Source organism: Plectropomus leopardus, chromosome 17, assembly GCF_026936395.1.
Source record: "Plectropomus leopardus strain MGB_pleo_1.0 chromosome 17, ASM2693639v1, whole genome shotgun sequence".
Classification (NCBI taxonomy): domain Eukaryota; kingdom Metazoa; phylum Chordata; class Actinopteri; order Perciformes; family Serranidae; genus Plectropomus; species Plectropomus leopardus.
Window position 1 is genome coordinate 15,304,176 of NC_142192.1, and position 22,175 is coordinate 15,326,350.

The 22,175-nt window shown below is 40.1% G+C and overlaps 1 protein-coding gene across 17 annotated transcripts in view; it reads left to right on the forward strand.

The window, feature by feature from the left end:
* The window catches only part of dync1i1a (dynein cytoplasmic 1 intermediate chain 1a), a 67,946-nt gene that overhangs the window by 15,530 nt on the left and 30,241 nt on the right, over positions 1-22,175 (forward strand). For 13 of the 17 annotated variants that reach the window (XM_088089922.1, XM_088089923.1, XM_088089920.1 and 10 more), the window contains 4 exons: positions 13,117-13,212; positions 16,898-17,069; positions 19,144-19,243; positions 19,390-19,515. In XM_088089922.1, the coding sequence (XP_087946048.1) occupies positions 13,117-13,212; positions 16,898-17,069; positions 19,144-19,243; positions 19,390-19,515 (494 nt within the window). The remainder of the gene's footprint in view (positions 1-13,116; positions 13,213-16,897; positions 17,070-19,143; positions 19,244-19,389; positions 19,516-22,175) is intronic. The other 4 variants (XM_088089927.1, XM_088089918.1, XM_088089925.1 and 1 more) reach the window with 1 other exon arrangement.

The following is a 22,175-nucleotide window of genomic DNA, read 5'->3' on the forward strand; positions in this document are numbered from 1 at the left end:
GGACCCAAGTTTTTGTTCTAGAGCGCTATGTAGTGAAGTCTTAGATATATAACATGAAAACAATTCCCTTTGCTTAACGGAAATTGTGCTGTATTTTGTCTCAAGGTTCTAAAGTAAAACATGTAATTATCACTGTTAAACACAGACACAGTTCAAGTATTTCAGCATTTTCATTGAAACTCTGAACCCTTTCTCATGTCTACTGTTAAACCACAGCAGTTGAAAATGTTCCACCTCCGTTTTCCTCATGTCTGACAATATTTCGGAAAGCCAAGTTTTGAACGCTTTTTGGAGGAGGGGTGAGATTTCACGTAGTTTCAGCAGAATTTGGGAACCTTTCTGCCCCTCTCTTTGTTTCTCTCTGCATCCCTCCTCTGGTCTGGTCAAAAATGTTTGGCCATGAACAGAGTGAATGTCAGTGTTCTGCTTTCTACTGATATGAATCTGAAGATTGCTATCAGTGTGTATGGATCAGTGAGTATGCTTACTTGAGATGTTGGCAAAAGCAGAAAAAGTCAACAGGATTGTGGGCATTTTGTGCATGTGCTTGTGCACGTGTGCAGGTTGGCATGGGTGCAGTGTGAGCCTGACCCAGTTTGTCTACAATTGGTTTCGCTCAGTGGAGCCTTAAAAGATCCATAATAGGCCTCAGTGGAAAGGTAGCCAGAGAAATAGAGAGAAAATGAGAGTAAGGGGAAAGAAAAAAATCTTTGGTCACAAGAGAATAAACAGAGGAGTGGAGGAGGAAGAACTAGAGAGAAACAAACAGAGAAGCAGTGGAGGCCGCTGAGAGATGTTGCAGCCTGATATTACAGCTGTAATTGTTTGCAGTGAACCACAAGTAGGCCTTCAGAAATACAACTCTGTGTGTGTTTGGGTATAATTTGATGTTGCAACTTTGGAAAACCCCCATCTTAAGGTTAAAAGTTCACAGGGTCAAGAGTGTGTGTTAATGTCCGTGCGTCCTTATGCAAAAGTATGTGTGCATGTGTGTTTCTCTCTCTCCCCCTCAAGTATTTTCTGGCCCATTAGTTTTCAGGGTCTGTACAGCTTGAGTATATAGTTGGTCAGTAATTCACTCCTTAAGTATATTTACTGCTGTAAGTGGCTTTCTTTTGACGTGTGGTGGACTGGTAATGGCCTCTAATTGCAAGAGAAAACCCATTTGCAAGCATTAATCTGAAAAGACGCACACACATATATATATATATATATATATATATATATATATTTTATGTGTGTGTACTCGCACATGTAAGTGTACGCAGTCATAAATGTAAACATGCATGTGTAGACCAACATATATGGGAATGAACAAGCATGCACCACTTGAAATGTACACAGAAGCACACGTGCACACTGAAAAGCGGCCACACACATGCACAAATGTCACCTGAGCTCTACATAATCCCATAATGGAGCAGTTAAGAAACCAAACTGCAAATTTATGAAATGATCCTGACCATTGGCAGCAGATTGGTCCAATTAGGCTGTTTACTTTTGCGTATTTTTCCACAAACTTCTAAATATATTAAATATGGTTCAACAGGTTCTGAACTGGTCGGTATTTATCAACAGTTGTATACAAAATGTCCTTCAGGATTTAATCCAGTAGGGCTGGGTTTTTAATTGGCCCCAAAAGCATTGGAATCCGTCTGAATCTCATTAGTACATGAGTTTAAAAGTTTAATTCACAAGGTTATTCAAGTGTTTGTGTTACACATATGAGTTTGTCTGATGTGCTGCAAAACAGAGGAGCGCTGTTCAACGGAATGAAAAGATGCTGTTTTTTTTCATGTGATTTTGCAATGATACCATAACAGCATAGAGGAAAATTTTCTAATTTAACGGTCATATATATCGTACAGTAGATAGGTTTAGGATTGCATTGGCATGAGATTTTCAAGGTAGCAGCCTCAGAAAATTTTAAGGCTTCACGGTCTCATGGTATCACAGTATCACGATATATGATATTCATAATTAATGTTATCAGTTACAATGACCATTAAATTAATGAAAATACATTTTCTTTGGTAGAATAAACATAATTGAAACTTGAAACCACATTTACAAAAAAGTAAGTATGTGTTAAAAGTCAGGCAAAGGACATGTGTGTATGTCTGGTTGCATTTTATTTTTACCAAGGAAAGTACATGATGACTATTTATATTCATGCCACGGTTTACCGGCTTCATGGTATACTGCTGCAACCCTAAATACATTGCATTATATTATATAACATAAATATTATCATTAACATTGTGATATTGATCTCAACCAAAGATCCAGTTCTAGTCATTACACTTAACAGAGCCTTATTATTATATTCTTTGATATGTTAAAAGTCATACAAAAAATCAGTTGTAAAATGTAATAAAAGCAATAAAGCAAGGAAGATAAATGTTAGAGCCTGGATTATGTTATTTCCAATCTGTATCTCAAGCGCAGTAAAATTAGAGCTAGGTATAAACATTTTTGTAACTTTTTAAAACATTGAACCAAGTGTAGAAAAATGTTGAAAGTTGACTTGTCAGATTTGATTGTTTTTTTAATCAGAAATGTACCGATTTAATTAAAACTTTTTTCTTCTAATTGTAGTTTATTTTATTTAAGCCAAATTCCTGCACAGCTGCTTCTGTTTAGGCAACATTTAACATTTAAGAAGTTCTTGGCTTCCTTTGTTAAATGAAAAAAAAACAAAAAAAAACGTGTTTTGTCGAAAAATATTTTTATATTACCGAAAGTAATGTATCGCTTTTGCGTCAGTATCAAAATTCAGATAATGTGTTGGCACTATTCGCAAAAAACGATACCCACCATAAGAAACGTGGAGCTATTCAAGTTTCAAGTTTAATCGATAAACAACTCGGAGACAGTGCTGGACCTAGCAGACTCAGCATCCGAGGCAAGCTTCCCCTGGTGTCCCCGCCCCCCACTAGTTGTTTGTGATAATTACAAACAAGAGCCAGAGCCAATGAAAAATCAAGAAAAATAAACAACTTAGCTAACAGACAATGATAAATAAAAAAACAAAAGAATACTGTTTGTGTAAATTTGAAAAAAGATCAATCATCGGTCAGAGATCTTGTACACCGAGCTGACAGAATTTGAGGAGGTGCACTGAAGTCGTGAGAGCATAGTGAGTGACAGTTTTAGTCAGGGGTGCTCGAGTCAACAATGCAGTAAATAGCAACCACATGTAAAATAAAGGGTTGTGTAAACAGCTTAATGACACTATTTTCGCATTGGCAGTTGTCATATTTGTTGTGCTCATGTAAAGTTATGCTTGAATGTGGAATACAGTTTCTCCTTCAAGACATCACAAGGAGGGAAAGTATTACTGTGTTGGGCTGAGACTCATAGTTTGAGGTCCTTTAAGTTCCCTCAGTCAATTTATCCTGTGTCTTTCTTTGGCATTTTCTACAATCCAGTGAAGCAACGATGCATCCATATAAAAACAGTGAATGTAATACTCTCCCAGTCTATACTAAACCGACATGACTGAGGGGTTTGTGGGCAGTCGTCAAGGTCCTGGAGGGAGGAATGTGGTTTGCATGAGTGTGTGCTTTGCATGGTTAGGTACTTATATGTTTCTGTCTGTGTGTGTGCATATATAGGATGTGTATGCAGCCACATATGGAAGTGCTTGTCTCATACATTGTTGTTGTTCCAGCCAGGCGGCTACAACAGAGTGAACAGACCAGAGGGTGTGTGTGTGCGTGTGTGTGCGTGTGTGTGTGTGAGAGTGTGAGTGTGAGAGAGAGAGAGAGTGTGTTTTCTAAAGGCAAAATTCAAGGCAAATAGAGAATAACCACAGTGAGTGTACCCAGAGGACTCTGAACAAAATGTACTCAGTTGTTTTACTTTGATTTTTTTTCTGCTGAAAGTCCATTTTAGAATTGTCTCTTTTTATGTTTGGTGACTTCTGGACATGTGGAAGAGTGATTGCCTTGAGGTAGCAGCTTCTAGAGATACTGTTCAAACCCGGTGTGAATGTGCTGTGCGTGCATGCTCACACACAAACTTCAGAGCAGGCTCGGGTCGTGCTATTATGATCTCCCCTCGTCTTTCCCCCGCAGACACACATAATCGGCCAACGCTTCTCACTTTCTCTCCTCATGAAACAACTCTGAGTTTTGCTTTCATCGTCATCGGGCTCAAAAGGGCGCAGCCTTCACTCCCGTTTCACTCCCGAAATTGGTGCAGGGTCCCAAGCGGTTTCTGTCAAAATGGCCATGGCAGTCGAATCCTAGAAAAACTCTTGATATTAGAGAAAAATAATGTCTTTCACAGTGCGTAAAGTATTCCAAGTGAGTCACAGATGATTGCAATTTTCCCCTATGACCACCGTATAATAAGGTACATGAACCCCTTCTTCATCTCCCTCCCTCCGGCTTTCTCTCTCTCTTTGGCAAAATGGCCATCATCCAAAATAATATTTGCCATCTGATGAGTGCCTGAGATGAGTAGGAATACAGTTTCACATGTCCTCTTTTCTCTCTTTTCAAGTGTTCCCTTTTTCGCTTGCATTTTGTTGAACTTGACTTTTTGACATGACGTTGCCCCACCCTTCCCCCTTCCTTGTTGCATTTTTTATACGTGTGTAAAACAACAGTGTGTCTTGAACGTTTGCCTGGGTGGTCTCTCTTGTACTCCGAGATCCCTCTGACTCTCCAGGGATTTTCATTTGAGAGGGTTAGCGGTTCACTGCCACAGCTAGCCTGCAGCTCATAGCCCTGCTTCACTGTAGTTGTTTCAATTTGATGTTTGTTAACCCTTTGTTTGGCATGTTTGTGCTTTTTCACTGTGTTATGCTCTCAGTTTTAAAAACATTGCACTTTTTAACAGACCACACATTTAAAACCAGGCTGTCAATGTAACACATAAATCCCAAATATTATTTGTTAAGTCAAAAATAATTCTAGGTTATAAGTTTGTTTGCAATTGTTCTTCAGTCAGCCCTGATAATCAGATTCAACAGGCTTTCAAATCAGCTCATTTTTTTCTTGTTGTGTCAAACTTTGAATTTCCACATCATTATCACAGTTTATAACTTGACAGTTGATGAAATGAAATTTGATAAGCATGCTGGTTTTCTGTTTGGCCGCAGGACGGCATGCTGTTCTGCAACTCTCCAGCAGGGAGCACTCTTGGCACATAAACTTCATTACTCCCTCAAAGTCTCACCAACTAGAAGTGTCGGTGATTTTTATTAGATTCGAGTGTCAGCTAAAATTAAATTATGTTATTATAAAATAACAGTTTTACAATTAATTTTAAATGTGTTGGCTTTTAAAATCTTAATTTGATTGACAAAATGCCATTGAATTGAAGGGCAGTGCTTTCTTTGACTCAGAATGTTGGTTCTAATATTCATTTAACAATGTTGCTGAATTGCTGAATACTTTTGTCTATTTTAGCGAAATCCAGAGGAATTCAATCGAAAGCATCAACCTTTAGCAGGCCTGTAAAAGCAGTTTGTCTCTTCTGTCCGCCCGTCCCTCATTAAAACTAAATGAAACACCATCGTCGTCCAAGTGGCAAACACAGACCTCCAATCACCATTTGAGCCACACACACTCTCACAAACACACAGCTCTATTTCTGAGTGACACAAATCCCAGCTCAGATGACGCGTTGAAAAGTGAGTCGATGCCACAGCGGTGATTTTATGTAAGACTTTTTCTTTCTGTTGGTTTTTCTCTCTCTCTCTTTCTCTCTGACTGGGTTTTTGACAGTTTGGAAAGTTTGAAGTCATGGGTTTTAATCAGGGTCTTGCGGCCGCGCTCAGAGCATGGCGTGGCGTGGCATGATGGCTCAGTTTAAAGATGTGGGTCTGGGTCAGGGCCAAGCCTGGGTGGCACTGCTAGACTACCCCCTAAGAGAGAAGGGGGGTGAAACAGACGGAGAGAAAAAGATGGGGAGAGAACCAACTCAGACTGCACCCGCAGCACACAGCAGAGTTGGCCGCAGACCCCCAAAGACCTGAATGGGCTGCATTAACGAAAGCTGATTATGTGAGGGCGTGCATGTGTGCATACGGAGTAGACTCTTGTGTAGATGTGAACACATACACAATGTTTGATCAGTGCGAGGAAGTGTGGCGAAGAGATGAATTAATCTAAATCATCCTGCGGATTTTAGCCTCACCAGTTTTACATCAGGTCCTGCTGTTAATGTGTGTGTGTGTGTGTGTGTGTGTGTGTGTATGTGGCGAATATTTTTACCCCCACTGTGGTAATCATGACTTGATGAACCATGATGAATTTTAAGCATTATTTTATATTAGAAAACAAATAGAACTACAAAAAAAGAATATCAATCTGACATAAAGGGATTTAGAGGATTATCAGGGCCCAGCATTTCAAGCTTTTTCACCTTGTTCTCTGTCTAAATAAAATCATGAGCTGTAGTGACTCTGTGGGCAAGAAACAGATTTAACAGGCAGTTACTTAGCATTTGATTTACTTTGTAGGAGGCTGAAATGAAGATGTGTCTCTGGATTACAATTTACTTGCAGAAGTTGCAACTGTGGGCTCACACCTTGAGTTCATGTCACATTTTACACTCTCTACAGTCTGTCCTGACTTTCTACAGATCAGTGAGAATCTCGCCCTCTCACCTCTCAGCAAACGATCTGTTCAACTTTACTGCACGGCTGGCTCTAACCCATCAATTTGCTGTCCAACCTGCTGAACAGAGGTCCCCAAAATGTTGGCAGTGTTATTCTGTGTTCAGAAAGAGAGTTTTGCACAAGTGCAGCTGAGTATTAATAAAACGTAACAAAAACTGTCTGTCTTTGGTTGCCTGTATAGTGCACTAAAACACAAAGTGGGCCATGAGCTTATTTCATACGGCTGAAAACACTTTCATAAATGGGGAAAATAGGCAATGAGCAACTTGGCAAGAAATGTCCCGCAAATTTCAAGAAATTAATAAATGGTGACGAGAACAATCACCTGACAAAACGAGACAGTAAAATAAAATTATTAGCTTATACTTATTAAAGCTTAAACTTATTAAAAAAATAGATACAATTGTATAGAAAACTATATTTACATTTATTATAATTCTGTGTTTAAAATTATGTTACATAGATATAATATTTTAGTTTTTTTACTTTCTTTCAGGTGATTTCCTTGTTTATTTTTGTTTTTTACTTTTCTGTTTTTGCTACCTTTATATATATATATGTGTATATATATATATATATATATATATATACACATATATATATACACACATTGTAAATTTAATTAATTAGTTGCTTTTTGGGACATTTCTTGTAAAGTTGCTCATTGCTTATTTTGTATGTTCTCACAAGGAATCAGGGCAGTTTGTTCAGGTTTCAAAGGGTTAATGTTCCAAAGCAGAGGAGTCAGTTTGTTGAGCTAAATGGTGTGAGAGCCTATAAGGATTAAAAGGTGCGGAAATACTATATTTCCCCAGTGTGACTGTGCTTTATTTAAATATACACAAGAAAACAGTATTGTCACCTTTAGTCATACAAGATCCAAAGATCTCTCGTGACTGCACACATTTAGAGCAAACAAACAAAAACATTCAGTAATTATAGCATGGCAATCAGATCATCTCAATTTCCCAGCAAAGACACGAGCAAAAAAGTGGTCCTCTTACCTCCATCACTGACTCTAGCCAAAATGTTTTCATATTATACCATTTCTAAAAAGATTTCATCCATTTTTTAAGATCTTGAGAGGATGCACTTTTCCATAATCTGAGGATAATTTGGGCAGCTGTAACAACTCCCAGCTTTATCCCTACAAAACATATATATTGGACAACTGTTTGACCTGATACAGATACTGTCTAACCTTACCATTTCCCTACATATTCTACTTTCTCCCAAAATAGGTTAACAGGTTTACTCTCCCAAATTGCATGTAAAAGTGTTTCTATTCCTGTCTATTTCCATCACAAACCACTGGAGTTAACAGCAGGAGTAAAATATATATATTTTTTTAAATTCCCAGTATTTTATAATATTTTTAAGCACCGCTCAGATCACACCCTGTGTCCTAAGCCAAATGATCCTACGTAAGTGTTTTACGTAGATGTCTTTTTGAAAATGTTCACATTAAAAATAATCTCCTGTGTGGCAAGACAAATTTCCCGTAGGCCTGTCATATCACATTTGATTTATCTCAGGATTGCGTCATTTTATTTGTGACCCCTATCATTATTTCAGTCGTATAAAACCATTGTGGTTATATAAATCTTTTTTTTTGGTGCTTGGATAACAAGGATTATATTACTGGAGGTGGGGTGAATAAAAGTGAGAGAATTCCCCTGATGCCTCAGGTCATTTGTAATATATGAAGAGGTGAAGTGGATGTAGTGTGATTATGTGCGTGTTGTGTCTGTCTTTAACAATAACGGTTGTTCTCAGTGAAATAAATGCATATGTGTGTGTGTGTGTGTGTGTGTGTGTGTGTGTGTGTGTCGTGCAATGGCCACATTAGAGGGGCCTTTCAAGTCATGTCGGCCTCCTCCTACTCCTCAGCATAGTGCTTGTGTTGTGGTCTGCTCAACAGCCAACCTCCCAGAACCCCTGCGAACTCTGTGTGTGTGTGTGTGTTTGTGTCTGTCTGTAATGTTTTAGGGTTAATCCCAGTGCGTGGGATCCCCCAAAAATCCTGCTGGATTTCTCTTTTGTGTTCCTCTTCCTGTCTTTCGCCGCCTCTTCTCCATCATATCGGTATCTCTTTTTCTTTGTGATTTATACAATAGAGATCTATAAAAAATTATGAGTTCTGTCAACTTTGATTGTGCGTGACTCAGCTTAGCAGTCACCTCCATACTGTTATAATAAGTCTGCGGCTCTGCCCCCATAATGTAGTCGATGACAAACTTGGGGGCCTGGTCTCATCCTCCCCTCCACACACACGCGCAGCTCTTTGATAACTATGCCAATCGCTCCAAGCATGTGCTAACACATTTCAGCACACTAGCACTTACTGTGGATTGGGTTCAGAATAAAAGGTTAGCGGACTCTTTGATCCTTACCAAACAGAACACATGCTAACACATTACTGCCCTGACACGCCATGCCTATTGTGCTTTATGTATTAGCCGAGGGGCAGCAGAAGACAGTGTGTACATCTTTTATACGCCGTCAGTGTCTGTAAAACTTCTCTCCACATGCTCGATAGTAGCTGCCTACTGTGAAATAATACAAGATGTTTAAGCTAATGAAACTCTCAGCGGTGTGTCAGCCTTCATTAAGACTATGTTTTCTTTATTCCAAAAACAAATCAGCCCATTACTCTCACTTGAACTATTTCACTCTTCTGTTGGTTCATGAAAGCAGTAATGGTGCTCATACTGGCTAACCAGAGCATGTTAATAAGGTGTTAACTACCCTCAATACAGTAGCTAGTTGCATTGTTTTTTCTTTGCTATCTCCTTGTTTGTCTGAAGAGGGTGAAAAGTGGTCTGTCTTCAGAGGAGCTCTGTGTAGACGCAGTAAAAACTGCGTAAGAATATTTTGTTAAAGTATAAGCACATATAAGAGTGTTGCTTTATGTTTTTAATGTTTTTGCTCTGGAGGTGATAGCAAATGTTGCAGAGTAACATAAACAAGAAGAATAGTGTTTTGCTGGATACGATGTTTGAGATGCAATGCAAAAAAAAGATGTAAGAACAAAGAAGTGAAAAAAAAGGTAATTTTTTTTTTTTTTTACTTGATAACACAAGTCAGAGTATTTGCAATACAAAGTACTATTGTGATTCCAGAGCTCTCCTCTTCTTAAGTTTAAGACCTGTAGATGTTGCTGCAGAAAACCTAATGAAATAATTTTCTATGTTTAATGCCATGAAGACTCAGTCAGCTGTAGGCAGTAACTGATGTAACACTGAATTTTATAATGATATTGACAAAGAAACGTTATAGCCGATATCCAGTCTACTTAATCTAGGGCAATATATTAGTATCATAGCGATAATTTGACACGAGACGAGGTAACATCTTAGGTTTTGTATATTTTAATATTGTAAGTGTTGTCTTTCCTTGGTTTTACAATATTTCCCTACGCTATTGTTGCAATATCGATGTTTTTCATTTCAAATATTGTGATATTTGATTTTTTTCCATATCGTCCAGCCCTAACTCAGTCAGATAAGTTTTGCTATGGATGGGTTCATTCCAAAAGTATAGACTAATATATTGAATTATCGTTCTAGCCCTAACTGGCAGCACATTGGTGTTATTGGCATTAGTTTCTAGCATAGTACTTATGAAGAGACTGACGGAGCATATGAAAGGCTATGTTGTTACTTCCATCCTTTTTTGCAGCGAGTAATATTTCTGTGCTTCCAAACAATTTCACAAATTCAGGCGTGTGTACATCCCTCTATTTGTGTGTCTGTATGTGTGTGTGTGTGCGCGCATATGCATTTACAAACACCTTTACACATTTGTGTGTGGGTGTGCATAGTTGTGTTTTTATCTTCACACTATGAATCTGTGTGTCTACGTACCTGCTGGGTTGTTCTGAATTGACTGAGCACGGTCAGCATGAGTAAGCAGCCAGGAGAAGATTGAGGCAGCCAGATGCGGCGGCCCTGGGCTACCGAGGATATCATTACCCCGGGCGTGTAGCCGGCCAAAACGGGAGCCCCCAAGCGGAGTTTCATCAAGGTGGACCCCCGTCTGCGGTGAGGGGGAGGATACCAGTTAACCTGTTGTCCTGCAGTGAGGAGCGGTATTAAGCGGCAGGTGGAAAGAGAAAGCATCCCGTGACTGGAAAGAGGTGGAAACAAGAAAGTGTGCAGATACTTACAGGGTAGCAGGCAGACACACTCAAACTGTGGAAGATTGTCTCTTTTGATTTCCTCTCCCTGCTTCTCTTGCAACTCAACAGGAAACCCTGTAGTGCCTCTGCATGCGTTTGCACGTACATTTTACATAAAGTTTTATATTATCGTTGCCAACCCATGAGTCCTACTTTCCAGTATCATTTACCGCATATAGCTTTTGCTTTACTTACACACACAGAAATGTATCTCAGAAAATTTCCATTCAAAGGAAATAGCCGGGATATTTTTGGTGCGCGACTCTGACAGAACAACTTGATGCATGGCCGCTGGCAACGACATCAGCAGTATCTTCATACGGGAATTGGACCGTCTCCCCTCAGTGAGGTAACCCATAGGCCATGAATCACGCTGCCTTGCTCCAGAGTCCTGTGGTCCTCGGGGGTTGACAGTTTGACCGCTCCTCAATGTGGTCTCTCTCCTGTACTCACGCTCCTCCCATCCCCATCACCACACATTCCAACCACCGGACTGGTCACGTAAGGTCAAGAAAATAGAAGAGAATAGAACAGGAAAGAGAATCAGTTTGTCATGTGTCTTCCCTATGCTGCTTAGCAGAACCCTGATTGCTTGTTGAAGCATTTGCAAATTAATGGCTGCATTTTGTGAAAGGGAATGGCTGATGTGACTGATAGATGACAAAAAACACAGTAGTGGAGGGAAATTAAGCATCACATCTGAAGCATGAAGGGAGAGACAAAAAAAGGGTATTGCTGTGCGTCTCTGTTTGCATGTCTGTTTTGGCAGCTCACACATGGAGCTAGTCTGGCAGTCTGCCTGTCTGATCCTCTCTGGTCTCTGCTCCATACTGGTGGGTCACTGGTGTTTGGATCACTCCAGCTAGCTGTTAACCACCGACTTGGACTGAGCCTCGCCGCCATGTGTTTGATTTAGCTTAGTCATTTATTACATACACACAGTATGAAAATTAAAGTCATATATCAAGCACTTTAACTTGGGAGTAAAAAAGAAAAAAGAAAACAAAAAGACAGGGTGAGAGAAACATCTTTTGGGAAGCCGAAAATAAGGAATAAAATAACGGCAGATATTATCGCAATCATCAAAGTAAAACCACTGAAGTGTTCCTGCAGTTATATTCGTATTTGTACCTTTTTAGAGAGCAGCAGTGGGTTCATCATAAGCTTAGGCAAGTGATGAATGGACAGTTCATCCGGTGCAAGAGCGGCCCTTGAGCAAGTGGTTTTAACAGTGCCCCAGGCCACACTCCAGCTGAGTTAAACACACCCTGATGTGTGTATGTGTGTGAGTGTGTGAGAGAGAGACGCGACACGTCTGAGGGTGTGATGTAGTCACTTCCTCCCGCTGGACTGAGCGACTGTTGTAAGCTTGACCCTGCGCCAGTTAACCCCTCGCCACCCCTGGCACTGCAGGCGAGGGCCCTGGGTGTGTGTGTTTGAGAGAGACAGAGAGAGACAGATTGTGTGTGTAGCGTGTGTGTTGGCAGACCACAGGTGTCTGGTCACGGTGTCAGGGTGTTAAGAGGTCTACCGAGAGGCCCCCCAACTCTCGGCATCTGTTTCGGAGGGAGGGAGTGGCAGAAAAGAGGAGAGGATGGCGAGGGTTACGAACACATACCCTGAGGGGTGTGAGGGCTTTTTTGGGGGGAGGCAGTAGCTGACAAGCAGGTGCCTATGTTGACAGTAACCCTTCATAGTTGAACCCCACCTCCTCCCAAACACACACACACACACACACACATGCTCACACACTCACAATAAATCCTGAAGAGGCAAGCGTAATTGTAGAGCCTGATTGGAGGGAATGCAGAGGGAATCCCCTTTTACACACACATCACTAGATCTTCTTGCTTAGGGTCAAAGGTGAAAGAAAAAAAGGAGAGCGCACGCAACTCTGACATTTCCTGCTGTCTGTGGTTGTGCACAAACTCCACACATGCGGACCATGTGAACACATGCAACACGGATATGGGCACAAGCTAGTCTACTGTCGTATTTCTTTGTCCAATACAATGTATACTTAATATACATGTGCAACAGTAGTAGAAACTCTGCAGCATTTATGCTTCACATTGTTGTGTTTTCTAGAAAAATGCAAGTGCGTGTGTTTGTAAATGAAACCCATTTGGTCCAAATGTTAGTTAGTCAGGTGTACCGGTGCATGTCTGGGAAAGATTATTTTGCTAAGAAGGGGGGAAGCAGTGCACAGCGGGAGGTTGAGGAAAATTGGAACAGCTGTTGATTAACATGACTTCTCTCTCTCTCTCTCTCTCTCTCTCTTTTTTTTTTTACTCTCTTTCAGTAGAGGAGGAAGAGGAAGATGAGGAGATGATGGAGGCAAAGCCAGGTCCTGAGTCGGAGCAGCAGGATGAAGATGACAACAGGGAAACCAAAGACGGTACAAATTACAGGGCAACATATCAATATTAGGGGCTTGGGTAGCATTTACAATTGAACCAGTCCCAGTAAAAGAACTGGTTGGTACTGGTACCTTTTTGTGGTACTTAATCTGTCTGTAGACTTTTAACAAAAATGCATTTTTTTGCACAAACTGTAATCAACAAGGACTTCTGTCCCTCTTCTCTTTCCTAGTTACACATAGAGCTAACACTGTCTGTCTGCTTGTGTGTGTGTGTGCATGCGTCTGTGTCTGCTTGTCTCTCTTGCTCTCTGTGTAGACAAAACTGAAAAATATGTGGAATAAGTAGGCCATGTGATTTAAAAACACAATCACAAACAGCAATGATACAAGGCTATTTCTAAACTCTCTGGGAAGGCGATGGAGCTCCATGGCTGGCTTCCGGACTTCAGGGCACTTCACAGGGCTTTCCCGTCCTTTTTCTTAACCCGGCATTCTCACCCAAGTGCTCTCTTAGGAAATTAAATTTGGCACCGGTTGATTTAATGTCAGGAGGTACTTAGAAGTACCGACATAATATGGTAGGTACGCTTAAAAGTGTCGAGGTACCCAACCCTATGGATATTATGTCAATAACCTCTTAGATGTGACGTAACCTTCTGAATTTACCAGGCTGTTCTGGCTGTTCTAATCTTTGCCTTTACTTACTCAGTCATTAAAGTCACATTACTGATGACTATTTATCAAAAATCTCATTGTGTAAATATTTTGTGAAAGCGCCAATAGTTAACCCCTCAGTATTGTCACAATATTTGTATTGAGGTATTTGGTCAAAAGCATCATGATATTTGATAATCTCCGAATCACCCAGACGTAGCGCAAAGGATGGATGGATGGATGTTGAGGGAGTAAAAATGGTCAGCTGTTATCAGTTTAGTCATCCTTAACAGCCTCATTAATTTAGGTGTTAAGTTTCCTCCTGCAAAAATTAACATATGTGGCAGTTATCGCCCCAAATTACTGCAAGCACAGAACGTTCCATTCTTTATCATCCACTCTCCTTCCTTACTTGACTTCTCACACGTTATTGGTCAAACTGTCATGAAACCCAGTCACATTATGTGTGACACCCTCTGCCAGCCAGTGGGTGTATCAGATGGACAGATGGGGGTAGGTTACTGTGGGGGTTAAGGCGGGTCCACCATATCAGCTCCATGGCATGTGAGGGTCAGCACTGATTAAAAACCTGTCACTTGACCCCCCTGACCACACTTCAAAGTGGAGAGGAATGGAAGAGTGTGTGTGTGCATGCGGATGGTTGATGTAGTAAAAAATGGAAAAAAGGCGGGTAAAAACACAACACGTGGACACAGACATATTCATATTCAGAAACACGCGCACACAATCCCGCTGTGTGAGTCAAACACACACACACACACACACACACAGACAGATTCATGCATGCACGCACTCATAAACACACAGTCATCCGTCTCCTCTCCATCCTGGCCTATTAGAAGGTCTGGCCTTTGATCTCTGCCACTCGATTCACTGGGTCTTTTCTGACAACTCGTAAGAAATACAAAGGGATGGGGGGGATCAAAGTCAAGAGGCAGGGTAAAGGTCGATATATGTGTGTCTCTGCGTGCTTGTGTGTGTAAAAATTGCATGTGTGCTTGGGGACAGTGACTTCAAAAACCGGACGCCGTGCTGTGCAGCCATTACGTTCAAAGGGAGGCGGGACGCTCAGAGGGCTTTGTTTTCCTCTTGTTTATGAAGTTCTTACTGTAGGGTTTTATTAGGAAAGATGCATTAGGAACTGTTTGTAGTTTATTATGTCCTGAATGTGATTCTGGTTTTGATAGAGTTGAAGTGAATGTTAATCTGACATCAGAAGCAGATGATACACCTTTTTTTTCTTTTTTTTTTCAGACAAAGGTAGACATGATAGTAATGTGTACCGTAAAGTAAAATACAATAGGTATCTCTACCATTGTTATAATGAAAAGTAGAATGACACAGTGTCAGTTGAACAGAATAAAAAGAGGTTTCTTTGTTTAAAGGGATAGTTTGGGATATTTGCAGTGCGGCTATATAAGATACTTATGTGTAGTTGATGTATAACATACAGTGGCTGGCAGTAGGCACGCTCCTGGTTTGCAGAAACAGACGGGCATTTGATATCATAATGTATTTTAGCCACCTTAAAAAAGGCCAACTTAAAAATGTAGCATCAGTCTAAGCAGACACTGTATTAAGAGTATTTTTGTGGTTTACCTCAGCGCCACAGAGCCTTTTCCTTTGGCACTACATTTCTCATCTGCTGCCGGACAGGTGTTTGGATTAGAAAGTTCTGTTAGTGGCTGTTAGTGATCTGAATAAAACTAAACTTCACGTTAAAAACACTCTCAATACAGTGTCCACTTAGACGAATATTGTATTTTTTTACTGGCAGCTACTGTATGTAATACACTGACTATGCAGAGTATTTCATACACCCACTTCAAAAATCCTGAACTATCCCTTTAAGCAGTGGTCGGGAGAAAATATTGTTTGGGCAGCTATTTCAAATCAGAAATGTACCTCTGTTTAGCAGGTAACATTAATTACTATTTACTTAATTTTAAATGCTGTATTTAACTGCATTATTATTTAATATGAATAAAAAGAATTGAGAAATGTCTAAGCACAGTTTATATTTTAAATATAGAAAAAGGAAATGCTGAAACCTCATAGATTGATTAGATTTTTTTTAGTTGTCTTATTTATTATAAAAAAGCTTTTGCCAGAATAAAGTACTCCTAAGTCAGTTCATTACTTGTACTCTCTAGCTCCTCTGTCAGGGGGGATTTGCTGAACCCAATCCCAGCTGACACTGGGTGAGACATATACAGACAGACAACTACATGCATTCACATTATGGACAATTTTAGAGCTGCCAATTGGCTAAACCAAACCTGCATGTTTCTGGACTGCATGAGGAGGCCAGCGCAACCATAGTAAACCCATGCAGGCCTAGGGGCATCGTCTAAACTCCTCACAGAAAGACTTACAGCCGAACCGGAACATCTTGGTGTAAGGCAACAGTGCTAATCACTGCACCTGGGTGCAGCTCTTATAATTATAATAAATGTGGAAAGAAATTTTAAGAGTCCTCTTGGGCTTTAGGAAAGTGTGATTGGCATTGTTCACTGTTGTCTGATGTTTTATAGAACAAACAATGTGCAGTATGTGCAATTTTTTTTACCTACAAAGTGATACTAGTTACAGTAAACATCCAGCTTAACTCTATACCCCTTTTTAAATATGCCCCTCCAAGTGGCTGCTCTTAATGTAACCCAGTTTTGAACAGATTATGGAAAGTTGCATTTTCCTAGTATGCACCTTGGGCGTGGAAATATCTGCAAAAAGATCTAAAATTAGAAACTTGTGTATTCATGGATGGATTCAAGGGCATCATAAAGAATGTGCTGATGGGGGCATGTGGTTGTTTTTTGTGTGAGGCAACTGTGTGAGAAGTTGTTCTTCTATTTTACTGTAATTTTTTGTATATCATGTTATATTTTGATATGTTGTGATTTTGCATGACGGCTACCTTAGCCAGATCTCTCTTTTAAAAGAGATTTTTCATCTCAGTGGGATATCCTTTAAAGGTAAAATTTGAAAAAAATGTATGCACAAAAGTTTTTCTTACATGTCTTTATGCTTATGTTCCTTCCACCAGGCTCATTTCCAGTTCTGCGGGAGCTGACTGAGGAGGAGAGGCAGCAGATCCTGCACTCCTCTGAGTTTCAGAGTTTCTTCGACTGCAGCATCCGGGTGATGGAGAGAGCTCTGGCTGAAGACAGCAACATCTTCTTCGACTACAGTGGCCGAGACCTGGAGGACAAAGAGGGGTGAGCAGGGAGGAAACGAGAGGGGGCAGGAGGAAGGAGTCTGTGTTTGGATGTGAGAGCACATGTGAGTGTTTACTTACATGCCTCAAACTAAGAAATGTGCAAAGACTGACTCATGCCCACTGTGTCACTCTAGGGGCCTGGTAGCTCCTTTGTTCTTCAAAATACATGTCTGTCTGCTGAGGTCACGCTCCCAGGGGGTTAAAAACTCCTGTGAACTGACAACCATCATGTCTTGAAGAGCATTGTCTTGCCATCTGAAGAGTTGGCTCCAAATGGAGGTTATCAGAGCGTCGGTTGAACTTATAAGAGTCATAAGTGCAAAGCTGTTTTAGTATGCTGCTCTGCTATTATAGAAGAATGCAGCTCACTTCAACTTTGACCACTTGAGCCACAGAGAAGCATCAAGCCTGTGGTCAAATAGAGATTATGTCTAAAACAGGCCATGGCCCAGTGCTAAACATCAGTCCTGTTCTCTTTTTTTACATGGAATGGCTATTTATGAAATTGTAACAACATAACCTACATATCACTACCTTGTTTCATTACTGTTCATTCTCGTGGACAAAGTCTATCATTTGCACTTATAGTGTTTGGATAATTTGTTGTAATTAGCACTAAAATAGGAGTCTGTTTGCAGAAGAAGGTCTGGTAACTTTTCTCTGACTGAGTTGACATTAATGAATAGACACAAACATAAAAAAATAAAATAAATTGTCGTGATGCAACATTTCGAAGTGGCCGATGATGCAACAGTCTGCATAGGATATAGTTTGGCCACAGGCTACATGCTGGCTCAAGGTACTGACTCATTAGCAAGAACAGCCAGTCAGACCGCTCTCTTCAGCGATGTCAGTTTAACAGCTGAATCAGCTGATGGCTGCTGTTATGGGCAGACTAGAGCCAAGACATCTCAAAAATTTAATGCAACACGGATGGCCAACTGTTGACTTCAGAGGCCTTTTGTGTACATAACATGATGTTATTTAAATAACCGAGCTTCATTAACAAATACTTTGTTTCTTTCTTTTTTTTTAAATACACAAAGACATCACTTGTTTTTTTTCTAAAATGTCTGTTACCAAGCTGCACTTTGGTCTTAAAAGACTAACTTTGTCTTTATTGTATAGTCATACAGTTTTGGTATATTTATATTTTGGATAAATTCTTTGTTATTTATTACTTATTAATGATCACTGTTGGTTGTTACCACAGTAACAACTACTTTTTTGTGAGGTCCTCATGAAACACAAAACAAGGCAAGACAATTATCATCTAGATAAATGTCATGATACATGGCACAAATTCCACATTAAGAAATCTATTAAGTATATTACAGCTCTGAATCAAATTTTCTTTATTTCTGACTTTTAAAACAATATTGAAAGAAATTGCTGATTAGTGATCCTAGGTTCTTCATTGAGTGCTTATCTTTTTCTGGAGCACAAGTTTCTTGTGTTGTAGTTGAACACACACACACACACACACACACACACACACACACACACACACACACACATATATATATATGTTTTTTAAACAAACAAAAGTTACCAATTAATGATGAACATATACAGCAGACTTACAATAACCAACATAAATTATTTAATAATGTTTTTATTATTTGCAGAACTCAAACCTGAATCTCATAATAAACCAACCCCTGGTCCAAGCGTCTATCCCTACAGCTACACCTCTCTGATAATACTATTCATATATAATCAACAACAACACCGAACAGGAATGTGAAAAGAAAAAAGAAAAAACGATAACATCATTATCACCATTATCGTCTTTTACATTCCCCTTCCTCATTTCTATACTATCAGAGTTTAATTTTTTTGATTTCTACCTTCAGTCCATGAATCAGTGGTTAGTATCAGCTGTTAAAAGCCCCAACAGAAATACATTAAAGTTAAAAAGCTTCTCCACTTCCTCCGTCCTTATCATGGCCAGTACAATTGAATATCTAGATTGGAGGTTCTTTAACAGACAAATGATCACAAATGAGACAGAAGGCTTTTTTCCCCTCTGCAGGTTATCTCACATTATCTCTGCTGTTTTTTTTCCTCAGAGACTTGGGCAGCGGCTCCAGTCTGTCCTTCAGTAGACTCTTCTACGATGAACACTGGTCTAAACATCGTGTGATCACCTGCCTTGACTGGTCCCCTCAGGTGAGGCCCGCAGCCTTGTGTAACTCATTTTGAATTTAAATGATGCATAAAAAAGCATCACTACCTAAAGTTGCAGTTTAATCCCTTTCCATCTTCTTTCTTTCCTTCTTTCTCTCTCTCGCTCGCTCTCTCTCTCCTTCTCGTAGTATCCTGAGTTGCTGGTTGCCTCCTATAACAATAATGAAGATGCTCCTCATGAACCAGATGGTGTTGCTCTAGTATGGAACATCAAATTTAAGAAGGCCACACCAGAGTACATCTTTCACTGTCAGGTATTTATCTCACACATATTTCCATAACGATAGTATATGATGGCAGTCATGATTGTAGGTTACTGTGAGGAAGAAGTTAGTGTTGCTCTTAGTGTTATTTCCTGTGTTTTGTGGGTTGTTAGTTGCAAACATGAACCTACAAACGACTGCCACAGAGCTACATGTTGAAAAATAGAATAAAACATCTTCCATGTTCCTCTCACCCCTTTTTTGGCTCTTAGAATTTCACACTGAAAAGCACCATTATACACTCTTCTTTTTTTAACATTTTTTTGTGATTTAGGTTTTTATTTATTAAAATGAAAACAATACTATTACCTGTAGTTATACAAAATCCAAAGGCCTGTGGGAAATGTACTTATAACAGCCAAAATAAACATGTAGCAATTATAGCCATACAGTTGGATCGTCTCAGTGTCCCAAAAATGCTGAGACGAAAAAAGTCCCATGACCTCTTCAAGGCCAAAATAAAATAAAATAAAATAAAATAAATGAATTAAAGCATGTAGCAGTCCCATAAAATCAGTAAACAAATCATCCAAACAAAGTCAGGCCTCAGGAGCCCGACATACCCATTTCTCCCAGAGCTGAACAAAAATGTCCATACTTAGGTGGAAAGAGAATGTAACCTTTTCCATCACGGAAATCTCCATTGTCACATCTATCCAGTTATTTATGGTACACATGGTATTTATGGTACCTTTTTTCCATACCTTACCATCAGCCAGTCCATCCAGTAATCTACAGCCTGTTCATCTTCTTTACCCTATGATGACAGCACCTTTGTGACTGAAAAATAAAGAGTGAAGGCTCCACATGTGTTCATTTGACCCTCCAGATTGGATTATAGCTGAGCACTGCCACTGGAGGCCAGTTTAATGGTGGAAACTTGGGTTTTGGTGGGAAAGAAAGTCATTGATGGGTGGGATGCTAATAGGAGGTGACACTAAGAAAACGGTAGAAGGACGGAGGGAGGAGAGAGGGGATAGAAGGATTGGGTGTGAGGGCTTCATGGCTCCCACCAGACAGGCGAGGCCATAGAGAGATGTCTTGGTAGTAAAATTATGTGGCCTACCACTTCCTAATCCAATGCTGCCACATGTGTGTTCGCCCACCCACAGTGATGCCGCATCTAATGTCAGCAGTGCTGTGTTTCCCAATAACTGACAAGTCTTCCTCATACACGTCACTGTGAATGTGAACCACACCTGTAGAAGTATTTATGTCAAAGGCATCAACTCACTGCTCAGAAATAATGCTAGAAATATGCATGCTTTCTCTGACATTGAAGCTTTATTTTAGCAAATCGATTTTTTCCCTTTTTTTCAAACTCACAGAAACACATATTACAGCAGACCGCACGCTGCGTGCAAATATTTTTGATATGAAGCTTGCCATATAAGTCTAGCTCCATAATGGATTTTTAAAGCACTCCGGTCTTTCACTGCATCATAATTTATGCCGCTGCTGAAACGCATGTGGTCTTACGGATAGATTACAGTGATGTATCCTGTAGCCGTAGGATTCAGTAGTTTTTCCATGTGGCTCTCTGAATATGTATATGTATCTGACTTTTTTCATGGTTTCTGAGCATGCTGATCTGTGAATCATCAGGGCTGAGTATTAGATGTTTGGGAACAAGGATGTTTGGGAACAAGGATGTTTGGGAACAAGGATATTTGTGCGAGAAGCTGATAAAATGCTCAGCTTATCGAAAGGGGGCAATCAACTGTAAATGTGCACAACAGAGGTGAACTGTGGGAATGTGATCCCTGAAGGACAATGACCTCCGTTTGCATTGAAAACTTAGCATGCATTTACATTGAAAAAAATAGTTATCTGTAACAGAACAGAGTGTTGTCATCAGTGTTTGTTTTTGACTCTCAAACTCATACAAGCCACTTCAACAAACACACTCAATGTGTCCACATTAACCGAGTGTTTACTGGAAAAAGATGTGCATTAGATGAAGTGATATCAGATGGAGAAAAGACAGAAGAAAAACTGAGAGAGAACAGAAACTCCCAAGTGGTCCCACTTTCCTACCGCCCCCCTGTTAGTCAGTGAGTTAGTGTGGCCTGGGGCTGCGCCAGGGTCTTTTCATAAGGGGAGAAAGAAAAGTGAATGACAGAAAAAACAGAAAGAAAGATACCATGGAGAACAAATGAGCAACAACTTAGAGATGGAGTACTCATATAAAGAATTGAGCATAAATGGAGATAAAATAGATTGGAAAGAGAAAGAAAGAAGAGGTTGCAACTCATTTGGAATCCACCATGACTTCCCCTGTCACTGTTGGATTTGGATGAAAGGAGGACAGGAGTGGTTAGATGAGAGGAGAGCGGTGTAGAGACATTTTTTCTTGCTCTTTCTTTCAGTGGGGCCTTTTGCAAACAGAGTCGCGACTCCGTAGTTAGGCGCGGATCAGATGGCTCTTAATGTGCGAGCATGTACTGCCGTTTAACCCCCGAAAACCACAGGGTCGTGTGTCTCTTCCCCTCTCTTTCTTCTATTTTTCTTTTCACCTTCCACCTTGAATACTGTCTGTGTGTATGCATGTGTTTGTGCGAGTGTCGTACACACATGTAAAGCAGTGGCGTGTGTGTGTGTGTGTGTGTGTGTGTGTGTGTGTGTGTGTGTGTGGAGGATAGAAAAGAATG